Below are 18,065 nucleotides of genomic sequence, written 5' to 3'. Positions count from 1 at the left end.
AGATAAGACAGATGCTCGGCGGATCCGAGGGTGGGCTGGTCCCTGGCATTGCCCAGTACCCTCCCGCAGGGCACCCATGACCCCCGTCCCCAGGCCCGTCTGCTCACCCTGTGGGGGTGTGGAGAAGGAGAAGGTGGTCTGGGGGGCCTGTGTGGAGGGGCCGCAGGGGCTGACCCGCCGCTGGATGGAGCCGTCGGGCCCACATTGGGCAGAGATGCAGCCGCCGGTGCCGTCCGTGGTCTGGTAGATGACCTCCCCGGGCCGGAAGTGCTGGCCGCCATAGGTGCAGACACAGGCTGTGGGCAGAGCCGCGGTCAGGCAGGGCTGTGGCCAAGGAAGGGTGGGGGACGCCTCTGCTCCCTGGGCCTCCACTCACCATCCTTGTCATAGCTGCACTGGACTCCAGCCTCGGTGCACACGCTAGGACAGAGCCGGTGAGAAGCGGGGTCCCCGTGCCCGGCAGGCCCACGGGCACCATCTCGGGACCCTCTCGGCATGGGCAGTGCAGGCAGGGCTCTGAGGTGGCGTCCCATGTCCCCTCCCCTCCAAAGCAGCGTTTGGGGGCCCTTGGGGGGTGCCCAGCCACACTCCCCCACCCACCCCCCACCCAGAGGGGATGCACAGGCCAGCCCCCGGGTGGGGAGACGGGCCTGCCCAGCCCCCATGCCTGGCCCCACAGCACCTGCTGCAGCTTACCAGGAGTGACAGTTCTGCTCCGAGGGCACAGCGGCGCCTGGCCGGTAGGTCCTACCCTGGACCCGGCAGAGGGGTGCGGGTGTGGGCGTGGGGCAGGTGGTCACACACTGCATCCCATCCTCGTCAAAGATGGGGGCCTCTGGGGGGCACTTGGGGTAGCAGCCTGCAGGCAGAGGGTGGGCCTGAGTCCCACGACTGTCCCCCACGGCCCGCCTCGGCCCCAGTCCCTGCCACACCCACAGCACAGGGAGCGTGAGGCTGCACCCCCAAAGGAGCCTCAAGGGTGAGCAGGAGGCCAGTGCAGCTGAGGTCCCCAAGACAGACCCTGAGCAGAGCCAGCACCTGGAGGACCCCAAAGGGACCCCGAGGGACGGGTGGAGCCCACCTTCTGGGCCTTGCAGGTCGTGCAGGCAGCGGCCGCTGGGGTTCCGGCAGGTCCTGAGGCAGGGCGCCCCGCAGGGCTGGTAGTGCCACTCACACTGGCCTTCGGGGTTGTAGTAGTCGCAGAACAGGGCTGTGGGCGGGCCAGGTGGGCCAGGCTTGTCTCTGCCCCCAGGCTCCTCTCTGCCCCCAGGCTCCTCTCTGCCCCCAGACTCTCAGCCCCCAGACTCTCAGCCCCCAGACTCTCTGCCCCCAGGCTCCTCTCTGCCCTCAGACTCTCTGCCCCCAGACTCTCTGCCCCCAGACTCTCAGCTCCCAGACTCTCAGCCCCCAGACTCTCTGCCCCCAGGCTCCTCTCTGCCCCCAGACTCTCTGCCCCCAGACTCTCTGCCCCCAGACTCTCTGCCCCCAGACTCTCAGCCCCCAGACTCTCAGCCCCCAGACTCTCAGCTCCCAGACTCTCAGCCCCCAGACTCTCAGCCCCCAGACTCTCTGCCCCCAGGCTCCTCTCTGCCCCCAGACTCTCTGCCACCAGACTCTCTGCCCCCAGGCTCCTCTCTGCGCCCAGGCTCTCTCCCCCAGGCTCCTCTCTGCCCCCAGACTCTCTGCCCCAGGCTCCTCACTGCCCCCAGACTCTCTGCCCCCAGGCTCCTCTCTGCCCCCAGGCTCCTCTCTGCCCCCAGACTTTCAGCCCCCAGACTCTCTGCCCCCAGGCTCCTCTCTGCCCCCCAGACTCTGCCCCCAGACTCTCTGCCTCCAGGCTCCTCTCAGCTCCCAGACTCTCTGCCCCCAAACTCATCTCTGCTCCACAGGCTCCTGTCTGCCCCCAGACTCTCTGCCCCCAGGCTCCTCTCTGCCCCCAGGTTCCTCTCTGCCCCCAGACTCTCAGCCCCCAGACTCTCAGCCCCCAGACTCTCAGCCCCCAGACTCTCTGCCCCCAGGATCCTCTCTGCCCCTAGACTCTCTGCCCCCAGACTCTCAGCCCCCAGACTCTCTGCCCCAGGCTCCTCTCTGCCCCCAGACTCTCTGCCCCCAGACTCTCTGCCCCAGGCTCCTCTCTGCCCCCAGACTCTCTGCCCCCAGGCTCCTCTCTGCCCCTAGACTCTCTGCCCCCAGACTCTCAGCCCCCAGACTCTCAGCCCCCAGACTCTCTGCCCCCAGGCTCCTCTCTGCCCCTAGACTCTCTGCCCCCAGGCCCCTCTCTGCCCCCAGACTCTCTGGCCCCAGGCTCCTCTCTGCCCCCAGACTCTCTGCCCCCAGGCTCCTCTCTGCCCCTAGACTCTCTGCCCCCAGGCTCCTCTCTGCTCCCAGGCTTGTCTCTGGGCCCCCAGACCCAGGGCCTGCAGGGGGATGGCTGGTCACCCCCTGGGCCTGGCTCGCATCCAGAACCTTCCAGCCCGTCTGCAGTCTCTGCTGGCCCCCCAGCCCCCGCCCCACTCACGGCAGATGTCCGGAGTCCTCCAAGACACGCAGATGCCAGCATCATGGCAGGCCTGGGCGTAGGCGGCCACTGCTGTGCAGAAGCACTCACAGTCCCCGCCCGAGTCACAGGCACACGCGTCGCTCACGCAGGCCTCGTAGTAGGGCGTCGGCTCCACCTGGGGGGGGCTTCGGTCAGGGATCCCCACCCGGGCTCCAGGACGGCTCCCTGTCCTCTGGTCTCGGGACCTGTGTCGGCTTCCTACAGCTCCCAAGTGCTGACCAGCAAATCTGATGGCCACGGGCACTCCAGCCCCCTGGACCTGCTGCCCCTCCCAGACCCCCAACCTTGCCCCAGCCCCTGGACCTGCTGCCCCTCAGCCACCAGCCCCTGGACCTGCTGCCCCTCCCAGACCCCCAACCTTGCCCCCAACCCCTGGACCTGCAGCCCCTCCCAGCCCCCCACCTTCCCCCAACCCCTGGACCTGCCTCCCAGCTCCCCTGGACCTGCCCCCCAGCCCCCCGGCCCCCTTGGACCTGCCCCAGCCCCCCTCCCGGCCTACGTGGGCGCGGCAGGCTGCGAAGGGTGCACCGTTGATGATGCTGCACTGGCGCTGTGCCCAGGCCTTGCGGTAGGGGTTGGCGCTGCAGGGGTCCCTGGGGGCCGGGGCGTCGGGGCAGGTCGGCGAAAACTTCCAGCTGTTGCCGAACTCCCGCGCGCTGCCCGCCACCGACTGGCTCCGCGTGGTGAAGTCGTTGAGCCCGTTGTCGTCAAAGTTCCCGCACAGCCCGCAGACCCGGCCCTGCAGAGACAGAGGCAGAGACAGTCAGAGACACAGGCAGCCAGAGGCAGAGGCAGGGTCAGAGTCAAAGTCAGTCAGAGACAGAGAAAATCAGAGACAGAGACAGGCAGAGACAGAGAGACAGAGACAGAGAGAGGTAGAGAGATATCAGATAAGGACAGGGATGAGGCCTGGGAGGAAGCTGGAGCCGGCCCTGCAGAGACAGAGATGGAGAGAGACAGCGGCTGGGGGCAGCCTACACACCCAGCCCCTAACCCTGCAGACAGAGGCAGAAATGGGGGCAGAGGGGCACGGGGACTGGGGTCCAGAGCCCCCAGATGCAGCCCTGTCCTGCCCACCCCCTGCCTGTGGCAGGTGTGGCTGCGTGTGGACACGGGGCTGAGTAGACACAGATCTCCAGAGGGCTGTCCTCCCCCAGGGAGCCTATGGGGCGGATGCAGCGCCAGAGCCCCAGGAAGGAGCCTCTCTCCCTCTCTCCCTGTCTCCCTCCCTCTTTCTCTGTCTCCCTCACTCTCTCTCCCTGTCTCCCTGTCTCAGCCTCCCTGTCTCCCTGTCTCTGTCTCCCTGTCTCCCTGTCTCCCTCTCCCTCTCTCCCTATCTCCCTCTATCTCCCTCTCCCTGTCTCTCTCCCTGTCTCCCTGTCTCCCTCTCCCTCTCCCTGTCTCTCTCCCTGTCTCCCTCCCTCTTTCTCTGTCTCCCTCGCTCTCTCTCCCTATCTCCCTGTCTCAGCCTCCCTGTCTCCCTGTCTCCCTGTCTCCCTCTCCCTGTCTCCCTGTCTCCCTGTCTCCCTCTCCCTGTCTCCCTGTCTCCCTGTCTCCCTGTCTCCCTGTCTCCCTGTCTCCCTCTCCCTGTCTCCCTGTCTCCCTGTCTCCCTGTCTCTCTCCCTGTCTCCCTGTCTCCCTCTCCCTGTCTCCCTGTCTCCCTGTCTCCCTCTCCCTGTCTCCCTGTCTCCCTGTCTCCCTGTCTCCCTGTCTCTCTCCCTGTCTCCCTGTCTCCCTGTCTCCCTGTCTCCCTCTCCCTGTCTCCCTGTCTCCCTGTCTCTCTCCCTGTCTCCCTGTCTCCCTGTCTCTCTCCCTGTCTCCCTGTCTCCCTGTCTCTCTCCCTGTCTCCCTGTCTCCCTGTCTCCCTGTCTCTCTCCCTGTCTCCCTGTCTCCCTGTCTCTCTCCCTGTCTCCCTGTCTCCCTGTCTCTCTCCCTGTCTCCCTGTCTCCCTGTCTCTCTCCCTGTCTCCCTGTCTCCCTGTCTCCCTGTCTCTCTCCCTGTCTCCCTGTCTCCCTCTCCCTCTCCCTCTCTCCCTCCCTCCCTCTCCGTCCCTGTCTCTGCATCTGTCTCCTCAGGGTGGTGGCGTGGCTGGGCTCACCTTGAAGCGGGGCTCGAGGCGGAGGAGGAGGCTGGTCTTCTTGTCCCAGAGCAGCAGCAGGCCGGCCTCGGTGTCCAGCACCAGGTAGAGCCCCATCTGGCGGATGGAGTAGGTGGGCGGGCCGGCGCCCTTCTCCAGCACCTCCACCTGGCCATCGCTCAGCCTCAGCTCCGAGCTCTGTGTGTGTGTGGGGGGTGTGTCAGGGCTGGGCCGGTGGGTCCCCCCGCCCCACCCGCTCCACCCCGTGCCCCGGCCCGCCCCTCACCCCCAGGAAGATCTTGATGGCCTTGGAGCAGGTGGTCCCTGTGGTGCCGCAGGGCACGTTCTCCGTGATGACCCGGAAGCCGTCCCGAGAGCTGCTGTTGCCCCCGCACTGGTCCTGGGAAGAGAGGGCCCTGCCTGAGGTGGGGGTGGGGGGGCCGGGGCTGGCTGTCAGGGTCAAGTCAGGGGCAGGCGGGAGCTTGGTCAGGGCAGGGTGGGTGCATAGCCTGCCGAAGGGGAACCGTCCAGGGCTGGAGGAGGGAGGCCATCCAGAGATGGAGGAGCCTCCGGGGCTGGCGTCCAGGGCAGGCAGGCAGTACCTGGAGCAGAGTGTACTGGCAGTCCCCGCTGAAGCTGTAGCGATGCCCGTCGAAGGTGATGTAGTGGCCGTCTCCGTACACAGCGCAGGTGGCCATGCAGGGCTCCTTTGTGCATTCCCAGTGTCGGTGCTTACACGTGCTGGGGGGGGGCAGTCAGGTGAGCCAGGGTGGGGGGCCCTATGGCTGGGGGGGCCGTTGGCTGAGCCAGGGTGGGGGGCCTCTGGCTGGGGGGGGACAGTCGGTTGAGCCAGGGTGGGGGGCTTCTGGCTGGGGGGGCAGTCAGGTGAGCCAGAGTGGGGGGCCTCTGGCTGGGGGGGCAGTTGGCTGAGCCAGGGTGGGGGTCCCTATGGCTGGGGGGACAGTCGGTTGAGCCAGGGTGGGGGGCCCTCTGGCTGGGGGGGGTAGTTGGCTGAGCCAGGGTGGGGGGGGCCTCTGGCTGGGGGGGTAGTCAGCTGGGGTGGGGGGCCTCTGGCTGGGGGCCCTGGGGTGGGGGGCCTCTGGCTGTGGGGGCCATTGGCTGAGCCAGGGTGGGGGGCCTCTGGCTGGGGGTCTCGTGGGCTCTGGCCGGGGGGCTGCCATGTCCCAGCAAGGGGTGTGGAGGGGCTGTCCCCTACAGACACTCCCCATACCAGGTGTTGCAGTCCACGCGGATGGTCTGGCCCGTCTGGTAACTGGCCTCGTTGTGGACACAAGGACAGTCATCTGCAGACACGCAGCTGCCCAAGCCGTCGGCCACCAGCCCATCAGGACACACGCAGCCGGACACACACTGGGGGCTGTACTGTGGGTGAGACGGGGCTGTGTAGGAGCTGGGAGCCGGCCCGCAGGGTGGGGGGACACGGTGCTATGGGCTGAGGGGCTGGGGGTTGGCCCAGTGGACGGGGTGGAGGGAAACCGGGCTATGGGCTGAGGGGCCGGGGATTGGCCCAGTGGACAGGGTGGAGGGACACTGGGCTATGGGCAGAGGGGCCGGGGGTAGGCCCGGTGGACGGGGTGGAGGGACACCGGGCTACGGGCTGAGGGGCCGGGGATAGGCCCAGTGGACAGGGTAGGGGCACTGGCTCGTGGGCCTTGGCCAGGACACTCACACACTCCATGTCCAACGTGTGGCAGCTTTTCTGACAGCCGGCCCCGGCAGCGCCGGGCGTGGCATTGCGGCAGGCAAAGTAGACCATGGGGGGTGCACAGACTGTGGGGGGATGGGGGCTGAGGACCTGCCACTCCCCCAGCTGGCTCTGGGGACAGGGGCCAGGGTGCCCACAGGTGCCCGTCTCCCCGTGGCTGGGTGTGTGTGCCCTGTGCATGGCTGTGCACGACGTGGCCTGTGGTCATGCACATGCGATAGCTACACGCAGGCGTGGCCTCCTGTCCTTGTGTGCACAGAACGTGTCGTGTGTGCACACGTGTGTGCGTGCAGCTTTTGACTCGGTGCACAGACTGGGCTGCAGACCCTGAGCCCCCCAGGTCCCCTGGATCCCTCTGGGCCCCCAAGCTCCCCTCCATCACCCAGGCTCACCTGGGGCAGAGGTCTGGCCCCCGATGCAGCTCAGCGACCCCTGTGTGCAGGTGCTGTGGGAACAGGGCATCAGGGGCAAGCGTCCCCCAGACCCCCCACCTAACCCTGCCCCCCACCCCCGGCCGGCTCCTACCAGATGGCCCCCAGACCCCCCTACACCCTGCCCCCTCCCCCGGCCGGCTCCTACCAGATGGCCCCGCCTTCGTGCAGTGTCTCCCCATTAGGCACCACGGAGCTGCCATGGTAGCAGGGACAGCTGGTCGCCGGCACACACTTGCCCGTGTCGTCCAGGAAGGTGCCCTGAGGGCACACACAGCCGTCCACTGGCACGAAGCGGACCCCGCAGGAGGCGTCCTGGCCAGCCCGGCTGCGGCAGGTGGGCTGGCAGCTGCTCACGTTGTACTCGTATTTCAGAGATTTGGGGCAGGCCGTCAGGGGCTTTGCTGCGGGGGCAGTCAGGGGGGACGTGAGGATGGAGCCCCCACCTGGCCCAGCCAGCACACGCCAGGGCCCCCGCATACACCATCCACGCCACTCACCACATACACTCACCCACCAACCCCCAACCCCCAGCCCCTCACCGCACACTGTCCCACCAGCCACTCAGCCCCCCAACCCCCCACCACAAACTTTGGCACCCAGCCCCTCAGCCCTTCACCACACACTCAGGCCCCCAGCCCCTCACTGCACACACCAGTGTCCAGCCCCCCAGCCCCCAGCCCTCACTGCACACACCAGCCCCAGCCCCCAGCCCCAGCCCTCACCGCACACGCCGGCCCGCCAGCCCTGCAGCAGCACGCCGCGAGAGGCGCAGGCCCTCACGTAGGAGGACAGGGCAGCACACAGACAGTCTTCCGTCTTCTCACAGTTGCACGTGTCGAACATGCAGTTCTGGGGTGGGGTTGGGGGTTAGGGTGGCATCGCCCCACAGTGGGGTCCTGGCTGCAGGAAGGATCCCACCCCCACCTCTGGCCCGACAGCCTGCCGCCCTGCCCTCACTTGGTGGGGAGCTGCACTGGGGGCAGGAGGGGATTAGGGGCAGAGAGAGGGAACGAGTGAGTGGGTGACTGAGTGGGTGAGTGAGTGACTACAGGAATGGATGGATGAGAGACTGGGGGAGTGAACACATGACTGGGCATTTATTCCTGCTGGAGGGAGGGAAGGGGAATGAGTGGTTAAACGAGAGTGAGTGAGTGGATGGAGAAGGGCCTAGAGTGACAGGCACCTGGCCCCTGACCTCCCCCCAGGATTGACCCCTGACCCCGCTCCCTGAAGTGCTCACCGAGTAATAGACACTAGGGTTCACGGCCTCATGGCAGCTGGCGAAGGGGCCCTGAGGGTCGGTGAGCCGGGAGCACCAGTGCTGGGCATACTTCTCTGTGGGCACACAGGAGGGTCAGCGGCTGTTCCCGGGCCAGTACAGCTGCACCCTGGGACCCGGCTGCAAGACCACGGGGACAGGGACAGGTGAGCTGGGACCCCGAGACCATGGGGACAGACACAGGTGAGCTAGCACCCTAATACTACAGGGATAGGTGAGCTGGGACCCCGTGACCATGGGGACAGGGCCAGGTGCGGCAGGTGAGCCTGCCCCTCTATGACTTAGGTCACAGGCGGCTGGCCAGCCCTCATGTGTCCCTCAGGACCCCTTTGACCTGCCCCCCCCTCGGGGTACCGTTCTCCACGCTGAGGGCGCAGGGGTCCTCGTAGCTGTTCCGCACGTTGGGGCAGTTGGCCTGGGCCTTCCAGGTGTTGGCGAAGGCGGCCGCGGTGCCCTCCACCACGCCGCTCAGCGCCCGGAAGTCGTCCCCCTGATTCTGGTTGAAGTTCCCGCACAGGCCTGCGGGCGGAGGGTCAGGGGGGCTCAGAGGTGCTGGGGGCCCAGGGGCTCTGCGATGGGGGCTTGGGCGGAGTGTTGGAGGGCTGGGGTCCTGAGACTAGATAGGTACAGAAGGCTGGGGTCGGGAGCCAGGTGGTAGCGCTGCGGGTTAAGCGCACGTGGCACAAAGCGCAAGAACCAGTATAAGGAAGGCTGGGGTCTCGGGAGCGGGGCAGGGGCTGGCGGGCACCCTCACCGCAGGTCAGACCCCGGAGCCGGGGCTCCAGCCGTAGGAAGACCTGCATGGTGGGCACCAGCTGCACGTCCAGCTGCAGGCCCAGCTCCGTGTGCACCACGACGAAGAAGGTGGACGGTCTCAGGAGGGTGATGTTGGCTGCAGAGAGGGCGGCGTCACTGGGGCAGACCCCAAGGGGTCATGGGAGTCCCAGGGGACGGGGGCCCCGGCTGGGAGACCCATATGTATCAAAGGGGACACGGGCTGGGGCACCCACAGGTGTCTAAGGGGCAGGGTGACAGGCTGGGGGCACCCACAGGTGTCTGAGGGGCAGGGTGACAGGCTGGGGTACCCACAGGTGACTGAGGGGCAGGGCGACGGGCTGGGGGCACCCACAGGTGTCTGAGGGGCAAGGTGACAGGCTGGGGGCACCCACAGGTGTCTGAGGGGCAAGGTGACAGGCTGGGGGCACCCACAGGTGTCTGAGGGGCAGGGTGACAGGCTGGGGGCACCCACAGGTGTCTGAGGGGCAAGGTGACAGGCTGGGGGCACCCACAGGTGTCTGAGGGGCAGGGTGACAGGCTGGGGGCACCCACAGGTGTCTGAGGGGCAGGGTGACAGGCTGGGGCACCCACAGGTATCTGAGGGGCAGGGTGACAGGCTGGGGCACCCACAGGTGTCTGAGGGGCAGGGTGACAGGCTGGGGGCACCCACAGGTGTCTGAGGGGCAGGGTGACAGGCTGGGGGCACCCACAGGTGTCTGAGGGGCAGGGTGACGGGCTGGGGGCACCCACAGGTGTCTGAGGGGCAGGGTGACAGGCTGGGGGCACCCACAGGTGTCTGAGGGGCAGGATGACAGGCTGGGGGCACACAGGTGTCTGAGGGGCAGGGTGACAGGCTGGGGGCACACAGGTGTCTGAGGGGCAGGGTGACAGGCTGGGGGCACACAGGTGTCTGAGGGGCAGGGTGACAGGCTGGGGGCACACAGGTGTCTGAGGGGCAGGGTGACAGGCTGGGGGCACACAGGTGTCTGAGGGGCAGGGTGACAGGCTGGGGGCACACAGGTGTCTGAGGGGCAGGGTGACAGGCTGGGGGCACACAGGTGTCTGAGGGGCAGGGTGACAGGCTGGGGGCACACAGGTGTCTGAGGGGCAGGGTGACAGGCTGGGGGCACACAGGTGTGGAGGGACAGGGCCTCACCTGTGGACACCGGCAGCTGGGTGAACATCTGGTTCACAAACACCTCCCCGCTGGCCTTGACCTCCACGACCTGGGAGCAACCGGGGTCAGTGTGCTGGGCCTCCCCAGGACCTAGCTGCTCCCTCAGTGACAGCACCGAGTTCAGCACCGCCTGCGGCTGGGGGCCGCTCCGCCTCCTGGGGGTCCTGCGCGAGGCTGCTCCCCCAGGTCGGACATTTGCTCGGGACACTCACAAGAGGGGCCGGGAGGTCCCGCCAGCATTGGAGGCCAGAGCCGACCCTCTGTTGGGGGCTCCCTCCGGGCAAGCCGCACTAACTGCCCGCCCACACAGTCAGGCTCCCCGGGCCCCCCTCAGCCCCCGGCCTCACCAAGTGGCCCCCGTCCAGGCTCAGCGTCACGCTCTTCAGGCAGGTCTCGCTGGCGGTCAGGCCGCACCTGCGCAGCTCGGCCAGCACGGAGAAGGCGCTGCCGGTGCAGGGCTGCGGGGGGGCGTGGTCAGCCCCCGAACGGCCCCGCCCCTACCTCAAGACCCCGCCCCCTTCCGGCCCGGCCCGCCCTCTGGTCGTCTTGGCCCCGCCCCTCTGCGGCCCGGCCCGGCCCTCGCCCACCTTGGCCAGCACGTAGCCGCACTCGCCGTGCACCGTGTAGTGCCGTTCGTCGAAGGTGGAGATGTGCGCACCGCCCAGCACTGCGCAGGTGCCGGGGCACGGCCGCTCCCTGCAGCCCCAGCGGCCCGCGGAGCAGGTGCTGAGAGACAGGCGCAGGTGAGCCGCAGGGCGCAGGTGAGCCGGGCACCCGCAGGGCGCACCCCACCGCCCAGTCCCCGCCAGGTCAGGAGGACGCGCGGTGACCCGGGACAGGTGACCCGGGACAGGCCTGCGTGCAGAGTCCTACCAGTTGGTGCAGTCGGTGGCGTAGCCGGTCCCCGGGGCGAAGGTGATGCCGTTGTGCGTGCAGGGGCACTGGGCCACGGGTACGCAGCCCGAGTGGCCGATGTCATCCAGCACCGTCCCTGCAGGAGCAGCGGGAGTGAGGGGCCCCAGGGGGCTCCCTGGGCCGTGCTGGGGGTCCCCGGGGTCGCATGGGGCCTCCCTGGGCTGTGTTGGGGGTCCCCGGGGTCGCATGGGGGGCTCCCTGGGCCATGTTGGGGGTCCCCGGGGTCGCATGGGGGGCTCCCTGGGCCATGTTGGGGGTCCCCGGGGTCGCATGGGGGGCTCCCTGGGCCATGTTGGGGGTTCCCGGGGTCGCATGGGGGGCTCTCTGGGCCATGTTGGGGGTCCCCGGGGTCGCATGGGGGGCTCTCTGGGCCATGTTGGGGGTCCCCGGGGTCGCATGGGGGGCTCCCTGGGCCATGTTGGGGGTCCCCGGGGTGGCATGGGGGGCTCCCTGGGCCGTGCTGGGGGTCCCCGGGGTCGCATGGGGCCTCCCTGGGCCGTGCTGGGGGCCCCCGGGGTCACATCTGGGGCTCCCCGGGGTCACATGGGGGGCTCCCTGGGCCGTGTTTGGGGTCCCCGGGGTCGCATGGGGGGCTCCCTGGGCCGTGTTGGGGGTTCCCAGGGTCGCATGGGGGGCTCCCTGGGCCGTGCTGGGGGTCCCCGGGGTCACATCTGGGGCTCCCCGGGGTCACATGGGGGGCTCCCTGGGCCGTGTTTGGGGTCCCCGGGGTCGCATGGGGGGCTCCCTGGGCCGTGTTTGGGGTCCCCGGGGTCGCATGGGGGGCTCCCTGGGCCGTGTTGGGGGTCCCCAGGGTCGCATGGGGGGCTCCCTGGGCCGTGCTGGGGGTCCCCGGGGTCACATGGGGGGCTCTCTGGGCGGTGTTGGGGATCCCCGGGGTCGCATGGGGGGCTCCCTGGGCCATGTTGGGGGTTCCCGGGGTCACATGGGGGGCTCTCTGGGCCGTGTTGGGGGTCCCCGGGGTCGCATGGGGGACTCTCTGGGCCGTGTTGGGGGTCCCCGGGGTCGCATGGGGGGCTCCCTGGGCCGTGCTGGGGGTCCCCGGGGTCGCATGGGGGGCTCCCTGGGCCGTGCTGGGGGTCCCCGGGTTCGCATGGGGGGCTCCCTGGGCCGTGTTGGGGGTTCCCAGGGCCGCATGGGGGGCTCCCTGGGCCGTGCTGGGGGTCCCCGGGGTCACATCTGGGGCTCCCCGGGGTCACATGGGGGGCTCCCTGGGCCGTGTTTGGGGTCCCCGGGGTCGCATGGGGGGCTCCCTGGGCCGTGTTTGGGGTCCCCGGGGTCGCATGGGGGGCTCCCTGGGCCGTGCTGGGGCTCCCCGGGGTCACATGGGGGGCTCTCTGGGCGGTGTTGGGGATCCCCGGGGTCGCATGGGGGGCTCCCTGGGCCATGTTGGGGGTCCCCGGGGTGGCATGGGGGGCTCCCTGGGCCATGTTGGGGGTCCCCGGGGTCGCATGGGGGGCTCCCTGGGCCGTGCTGGGGGTCCCCGGGGTCGCATGGGGCCTCCCTGGGCCGTGCTGGGGGCCCCCGGGGTCACATCTGGGGCTCCCCGGGGTCACATGGGGGGCTCCCTGGGCCGTGTTTGGGGTCCCCGGGGTCGCATGGGGGGCTCCCTGGGCCGTGTTTGGGGTCCCCGGGGTCGCATGGGGGGCTCCCTGGGCCGTGTTTGGGGTCCCCGGGGTCGCATGGGGGGCTCCCTGGGCCGTGTTGGGGGTCCCCAGGGTCGCATGGGGGGCTCCCTGGGCCGTGCTGGGGGTCCCCGGGGTCGCATGGGGCCTCCCTGGGCCGTGCTGGGGGTCCCCGGGGTCGCATGGGGGGCTCCCTGGGCCGTGCTGGGGGTCCCCGGGGTCGCATGGGGGGCTCCCTGGGCCGTGTTGGGGGTCCCCAGGGTCGCATGGGGGGCTCCCTGGGCCGTGCTGGGGGTCCCCGGGGTCGCATGGGGCCTCCCTGGGCCGTGTTGGGGGTCCCCGGGGTCGCATGGGGGGCTCCCTGGGGCATGTTGGGGGTCCCCGGGGTCGCATGGGGGGCTCCCTGGGCCGTGTTGGGGGTCCCCGGGGTCACATGGGGGGCTCCCTGGGCCGTGCTGGGGGTCCCCGGGGTCACATGGGGGGCTCTCTGGGCGGTGTTGGGGGTCCCCGGGGTCGCATGGGGGGCTCCCTGGGCCGTGCTGGGGGTCCCCGGGGTCGCATGGGGGGCTCCCTGGGCCGTGTTGGGGGTTCCCAGGGTCGCATGGGGGGCTCCCTGGGCCGTGCTGGGGGTCCCCGGGGTCACATCTGGGGCTCCCCGGGGTCACATGGGGGGCTCCCTGGGCCGTGTTGGGGGTCCCCAGGGTCGCATGGGGGGCTCCCTGGGCCGTGCTGGGGGTCCCCGGGGTCGCATGGGGCCTCCCTGGGCCGTGCTGGGGGTCCCCGGGGTCGCATGGGGGGCTCCCTGGGCCGTGTTGGGGTCCCCGGGGTCGCGCAGGTGGGACTCACCCTCGGGGCAGAAGCACCCGGCCACGCAGTGGTCCTCGCAGAGCTGAGCGCGCTCGGGGTTCGAGCAGGTGTCGGCGCAGGGGGACCCGCACTCGCGGTGCTGCATGCCGGCGGGGCACTGGGCGGCTGGGGGGTGGGCAGGGGTGTCAGGGCCGGGGCGGGGCGGGGCCGGGGAGGGGAGGGGAAGCCTGTCGGGGGCGGCACTCACCGCAGAGCTGGGGGCCCCTCCAGTCCCGGGGCCGGCCCCCCGCGTGGGCGCACTGGCGCGCGTACTCGGCCAGCGTGTGGCAGCCGCAGCGGCTGGGGTCCTCCTCGCGGCAGGCGCACAGGTCCCGCCGACACGCCTCCACGTAGCTGCTGGCGTCCACCAGGCGGGCGCAGCCGGAGAAGAGCGGGCCGCTCAGGGTCTCCTCACAGAGCGTCTGCGCGGGTGTGGGGGGTGAGTCCTGGGACCCCGCCCGGCCCCCTCCACCCGGCCTGCCGCTGCCGCCCACGCTTACCGCGTTCGTGGAGCAGTTCTGGAGGGGCGCGGGGACGGGGTCCTGGCACTGCTCCGTGGGGCCGTCCATCTTCTGCAGGTTCCCGAACTCCACCGGGCTCACCCTGGCGCCTGGGCGCAGCACCCTCAGTGAGGGGCCCTCGCATCTCCCGAGCAGCACCCCCCCAAAGCCCAGCAGCGGCCACTGCGGTCAGGGAGGGAGGGAGGAGCAGCCGGGATTCCCGGGGATTTCTGGGGCAGGACAGGGACCGAGCGGGGAGGGCTGGCGGGAGGCAGGTGTGTGGTGGGGGCGCCCGAGGCCAAGCGGGCAGGGGAAGGGCTTCCTCCATCTCTGCTGGGAGCTGCTGGGCCGGGGGCATGAACTGGGTGCAGGGGGCGTGAGCTGGGTGCAGGGGGCGTGAACTGGGTGCAGGGGGCGTGAGCTGGGTGCAGGGGGTGTGAGCTGGGTGCAGGGGGCGTGAACTGGGTGCAGGGGGCGTGAGCTGGGTGCAGGGGGCGTGAGCTGGGTGCAGGGGGCGTGAGCTGGGTGCAGGGGGCGTGAGCTGGGTGCAGGGGGCGTGAACTGGGTGCAGGGGGCGTGAGCTGGGTGCAGGGGGCGTGAGCTGGGTGCAGGGGACGTGAACTGGGTGCAGGGGGCGTGAGCTGGGTGCAGGGGGCGTGAGCTGGGTGCAGGGGGCGTGAGCTGGGTGCAGGGGGTGTGAGCTGGGTGCAGGGGGCGTGAACTGGGTGCAGGGGGCGTGAGCTGGGTGCAGGGGGCGTGAGCTGGGTGCAGGGGGCGTGAGCTGGGTGCAGGGGGCGTGAGCTGGGTGCAGGGGGCGTGAGCTGGGTGCAGGGGGCGTGAGCTGGGTGCAGGGGCTGTGCCAGGGTCCATGCTGGGCTGCATGCAGACATATGTACAGGCATGCAGCTGTTCAGGCGCCTGTGTTTGAGGGCAAGGTTGGGGTGTCTGACAGGACAGAGAGCAGGTCCTTGGCAGGTCTCACCGTGGACAAAGAATTCATTCAAGTCAGGCAGCCCGTTGAAGTCCCCGCACAGCCCACAGGTCTGGTTGGCGTACTTGGGGTCCAGCTCCAGCTGTGGCAAGGTGGGCGTCAACAGCAGCCCCCTACACCCGGGAAGGAGGGGCAGACGCCGGCCCTACCTCGGCCCTGCACCCCCACCCTGGGCGCTCACCAGGAGGCTGCCATCCTGGTTCCACATGAAGACCAGCCCCAGCCGTGCCGCCACCTTCACGTAACCGCTGCCCAGCTCGATGCTGACCCCCGACCGGCTGAAGGGCAGCTGGACCCTGTGGGAGACGTGGTCAGCACCCAGGAGGCCCGGGGCCAGCCAGGCCCCGCAGACCCTCCGCCTGCCGGACTCACGGGGCGCCGTTGACCAGCACGGACTTCCCGGTCAGCCCCACGACCATGCCGTCCAGCTTGAGTGTGACGCCGCACACACTGGTGGTGTCGGTGGTGGCAGGGTCACAGCGCCGGACCTGCAGGTTGAAGTCCTCGTAGGCAGCCCCGCAGTGCGCCGACAGCACGTAGTTGCAGAGCCCGGGGAAGCGGAAGATGGCGCCGTCGAAGGTCTTGTAGTGGAAGTCGCCCCACGTGCTGCACACCCGCCCGTTGTGCGCGGGGTTCAGGGCTGCGGGCAGCGGGGGGGCTCAGGTGTTGCCCTGGTGCTGGGACCCCACCCGGTGCACCCCCGAGGCCTGAGACCCCCCCACAAGCCCCACATCTCGGACACCCCCACATCCCCAGGAAGCCGTGCCCCACGTGCCCTGAATTCTTTCTTCTCTTTTCTTTTCTTTTTCTCTCCAGGGTTATCACTGGGGCTCAGGGCCTGCGCTGTGAATCCACCGATCCTCATGGGCATTTTTTCATTTTATTGGACAGGACAGAGAAAAATTGAGAGGGGAGAGGGAGAGAGAGAGAAGGAGAGGGAGAGGGAGAGAGGGACCTGCAGACCTGCTTCATCACTTGTGTGAAATGTCTCTTCTGCAGGTGGGGAGCAGGGGCTCGAACCCAGGTCCTTACACATGGTGATATGGGTGCTTAACCTAGCCCCCCTGAGTGCTGGGACACTGTCCCCCACCCTGAATCTGGTCCCTGAGCCTCGAGACCCACCCCAGGTCTGGCGTCGCCAAGGAAAGGGGCTTCAAGAGGAAGGGTAGGCATAACCCCAGGGACGGGGACGCTGGCTTACCTCGTATCACAGGGACAGTTCTCATTGGCGGGAGGATGGTGACCCCACGCACAGGCTCACCTGTGGGGACAGGGCAAAGTGATCCTCGGTCTCCGGGAGCTGGGGTCCCCCTCCAGCATGAAGGCTAGGTATGTCTCCTTCAGGGAGGAGTTCCCCCCAGCCCCCCTTGTGGCCCAGCCTCTGTTTGCATAAGGAGGAGCAAAAGACCTTAATCCACACAGCCCAGGCAGGGCCTCCTGGGTGCCCCGTGGGAATGCAGACACAGACTGGGGACCATTTCCCCAGGGCCACCCCACTCAGACACCTGAGGCCCCACCAGAAGACTGAGAGTCTGGACTTAAACCCAGAGAGATGACCAAGGCTTTGAATCCTAGCGGTCTCTCTGTCGCCTCGCCGGGACATAGCCAGGTGTCCACGAGGCCCCTCATGAGGGGGTGTCCTCCAGTCCTCACATTCTGACCCCCCCACTGGCTGGTGGAAGGCTACCAAGCCTGGGACCGCAGGGGTGGACATACCAGCTGGACCCTGGGGCACAGGAGGCAGGTCCAGGAAGTGGCTGTGTTCTGTGGGGCTGTCCAGGGCCAGGCCTGTGGGAGAAGGAGGGCAGGGCTGAGCTGACAGAGGGAAGGACAAAGGGACTAAAGGACACACGTGAAGGAAGGGACCGAGGGATGGAAGGAAGGAGGGACAGAGGGACGGAGGGATGGAGGGATGGAGGGACAGGCGAAAGATGGATGGAAGGAAGGAAGGAGAGAGGAACAGAGAGGATGATTGGAGGGATGGAGGGACAGAGGGAGAGAGGGAGGCAGAGGGGGCAGCTGGACCCTGTGCCTGTGGGCTCTCGGCATTGAGGCCATCAGCTCCCGCAGCCTCAGTGGCTGGGCTCTGCCTGGCTGGTCTCAATGTTCAGCTGTCGGCCAGTGACCAGGCTCAGTGGGCATCCCTGCCCCGGACATGGGCCTGTCCACTGCTCAGGAGGGGCCAGGTGGGGGGTTTCAGGGGAGCAGACATGAGGCATGAGGGCAGGTGCTCAGGGGACCCTGGGGTTAGAGGTCAGGAGACAAGCCAGCTGTCCCTGGGGCCCTCGGAGGCCAGGTGACAAGAGCAGAAAGTCACCACCAATGTGGGCCTGCAGCGGACCCAGACCCGCCTCCAGAGAGGCACGGGGACCCCTCCCTCCATCTCCACGGCCTCCTCTGAAGAATGTGCACCCCCTCCCTCCCCAAATGACGAACAGACAGAGGGCTGGGGGAGAGACAGAGGGGGCAAGGGATGGAGGGATGGAGGGCGCACAGAGGGGCTAGTCCCCGTACCCAGCGGGGCACCCCATTATCTCTCCCTGGTTTGGGGACTCTGGCAGCTGACAGGGGCCAGGGACCTACAGAGCATTAGCCGGGACCCCTCCTGCCGTGTCCCGGTCCCCAAGGAGCTGAGTGCCGGGGCCACCCTGTGATTCTGGGGGTCCCTGTGAGAATCCCCCGTAGCTGCCTTGGGAGCACGTGACCACCCACTGCCCAGGCCTGGGACAAGGCCATAGGGCCCCACACCCTCCACCCTGAAAACACCCTGCAGCCCTGAGGAGAGCTGGGGGCCCTGGGGATGGGCGGGTGGGGGCAGCTCCGAGGGCGGGTGCTCACAGCGGGTGCTCACCTGCATGCTGGGCACAGGCCAGGGCCAGGGCCAGCACCCAGAGCGGGCCCAGCATCCTCCGGCCGACACCCATGGTGCAGGCAGTGCTGGGTCTAGGACGCACCCTGGCCTCGGGGCCTTTTGTAGTGGGGCCTGGCTCCCAGGTCGCAGGTGGTGGGCGGGGCCGCAGCACCCCAGGTAAACAGAGGCCGTTGGCTGCTGGGATGGGTGGGTCTGCTTCCTCCCTCCCAGGCCGGGGTGGGGGGCCACCCCGGCACTGACCTCCACCCTGACCCCTGGACTCTGTGCC

The 18,065-nt window shown here is 69.0% G+C and overlaps 1 protein-coding gene across 1 annotated transcript in view; it reads right to left on the bottom strand.

Moving 5' to 3' along the window:
* The window catches only part of MUC5AC (mucin 5AC, oligomeric mucus/gel-forming), a 33,224-nt gene extending 15,373 nt beyond the window's left edge, over positions 1–17,851 (bottom strand). The window contains exons 1-30 of the mRNA XM_060177349.1: positions 17,777–17,851; positions 16,642–16,713; positions 16,127–16,186; positions 15,298–15,565; positions 15,107–15,221; positions 14,917–15,007; positions 13,935–14,044; positions 13,643–13,856; positions 13,435–13,560; positions 10,904–11,021; positions 10,618–10,756; positions 10,378–10,488; positions 10,010–10,079; positions 8,831–8,968; positions 8,431–8,595; positions 8,038–8,132; positions 7,520–7,646; positions 6,943–7,198; positions 6,756–6,808; positions 6,328–6,428; positions 5,869–6,020; positions 5,240–5,378; positions 4,924–5,037; positions 4,659–4,835; positions 3,060–3,299; positions 2,519–2,675; positions 1,082–1,210; positions 697–859; positions 377–420; positions 108–296 (exon numbers count right to left, since the gene is read on the bottom strand). Coding sequence (XP_060033332.1) covers positions 108–296; positions 377–420; positions 697–859; positions 1,082–1,210; positions 2,519–2,675; positions 3,060–3,299; positions 4,659–4,835; positions 4,924–5,037; positions 5,240–5,378; positions 5,869–6,020; positions 6,328–6,428; positions 6,756–6,808; positions 6,943–7,198; positions 7,520–7,646; positions 8,038–8,132; positions 8,431–8,595; positions 8,831–8,968; positions 10,010–10,079; positions 10,378–10,488; positions 10,618–10,756; positions 10,904–11,021; positions 13,435–13,560; positions 13,643–13,856; positions 13,935–14,044; positions 14,917–15,007; positions 15,107–15,221; positions 15,298–15,565; positions 16,127–16,186; positions 16,642–16,713; positions 17,777–17,849 — 4,006 coding nt within the window. The 5' untranslated portion in view covers positions 17,850–17,851. The remainder of the gene's footprint in view (positions 1–107; positions 297–376; positions 421–696; positions 860–1,081; positions 1,211–2,518; positions 2,676–3,059; positions 3,300–4,658; positions 4,836–4,923; positions 5,038–5,239; positions 5,379–5,868; positions 6,021–6,327; positions 6,429–6,755; positions 6,809–6,942; positions 7,199–7,519; positions 7,647–8,037; positions 8,133–8,430; positions 8,596–8,830; positions 8,969–10,009; positions 10,080–10,377; positions 10,489–10,617; positions 10,757–10,903; positions 11,022–13,434; positions 13,561–13,642; positions 13,857–13,934; positions 14,045–14,916; positions 15,008–15,106; positions 15,222–15,297; positions 15,566–16,126; positions 16,187–16,641; positions 16,714–17,776) is intronic.
* Positions 17,852–18,065: the final 214 nt, after the last annotated feature.

Source organism: Erinaceus europaeus, chromosome 17, assembly GCF_950295315.1.
Source record: "Erinaceus europaeus chromosome 17, mEriEur2.1, whole genome shotgun sequence".
In the NCBI taxonomy this organism is placed as follows: domain Eukaryota; kingdom Metazoa; phylum Chordata; class Mammalia; order Eulipotyphla; family Erinaceidae; genus Erinaceus; species Erinaceus europaeus.
The sequence above is the reverse complement of the archived record's forward strand: the minus strand, read 5'-3'. Positions and strand labels throughout refer to the sequence as shown.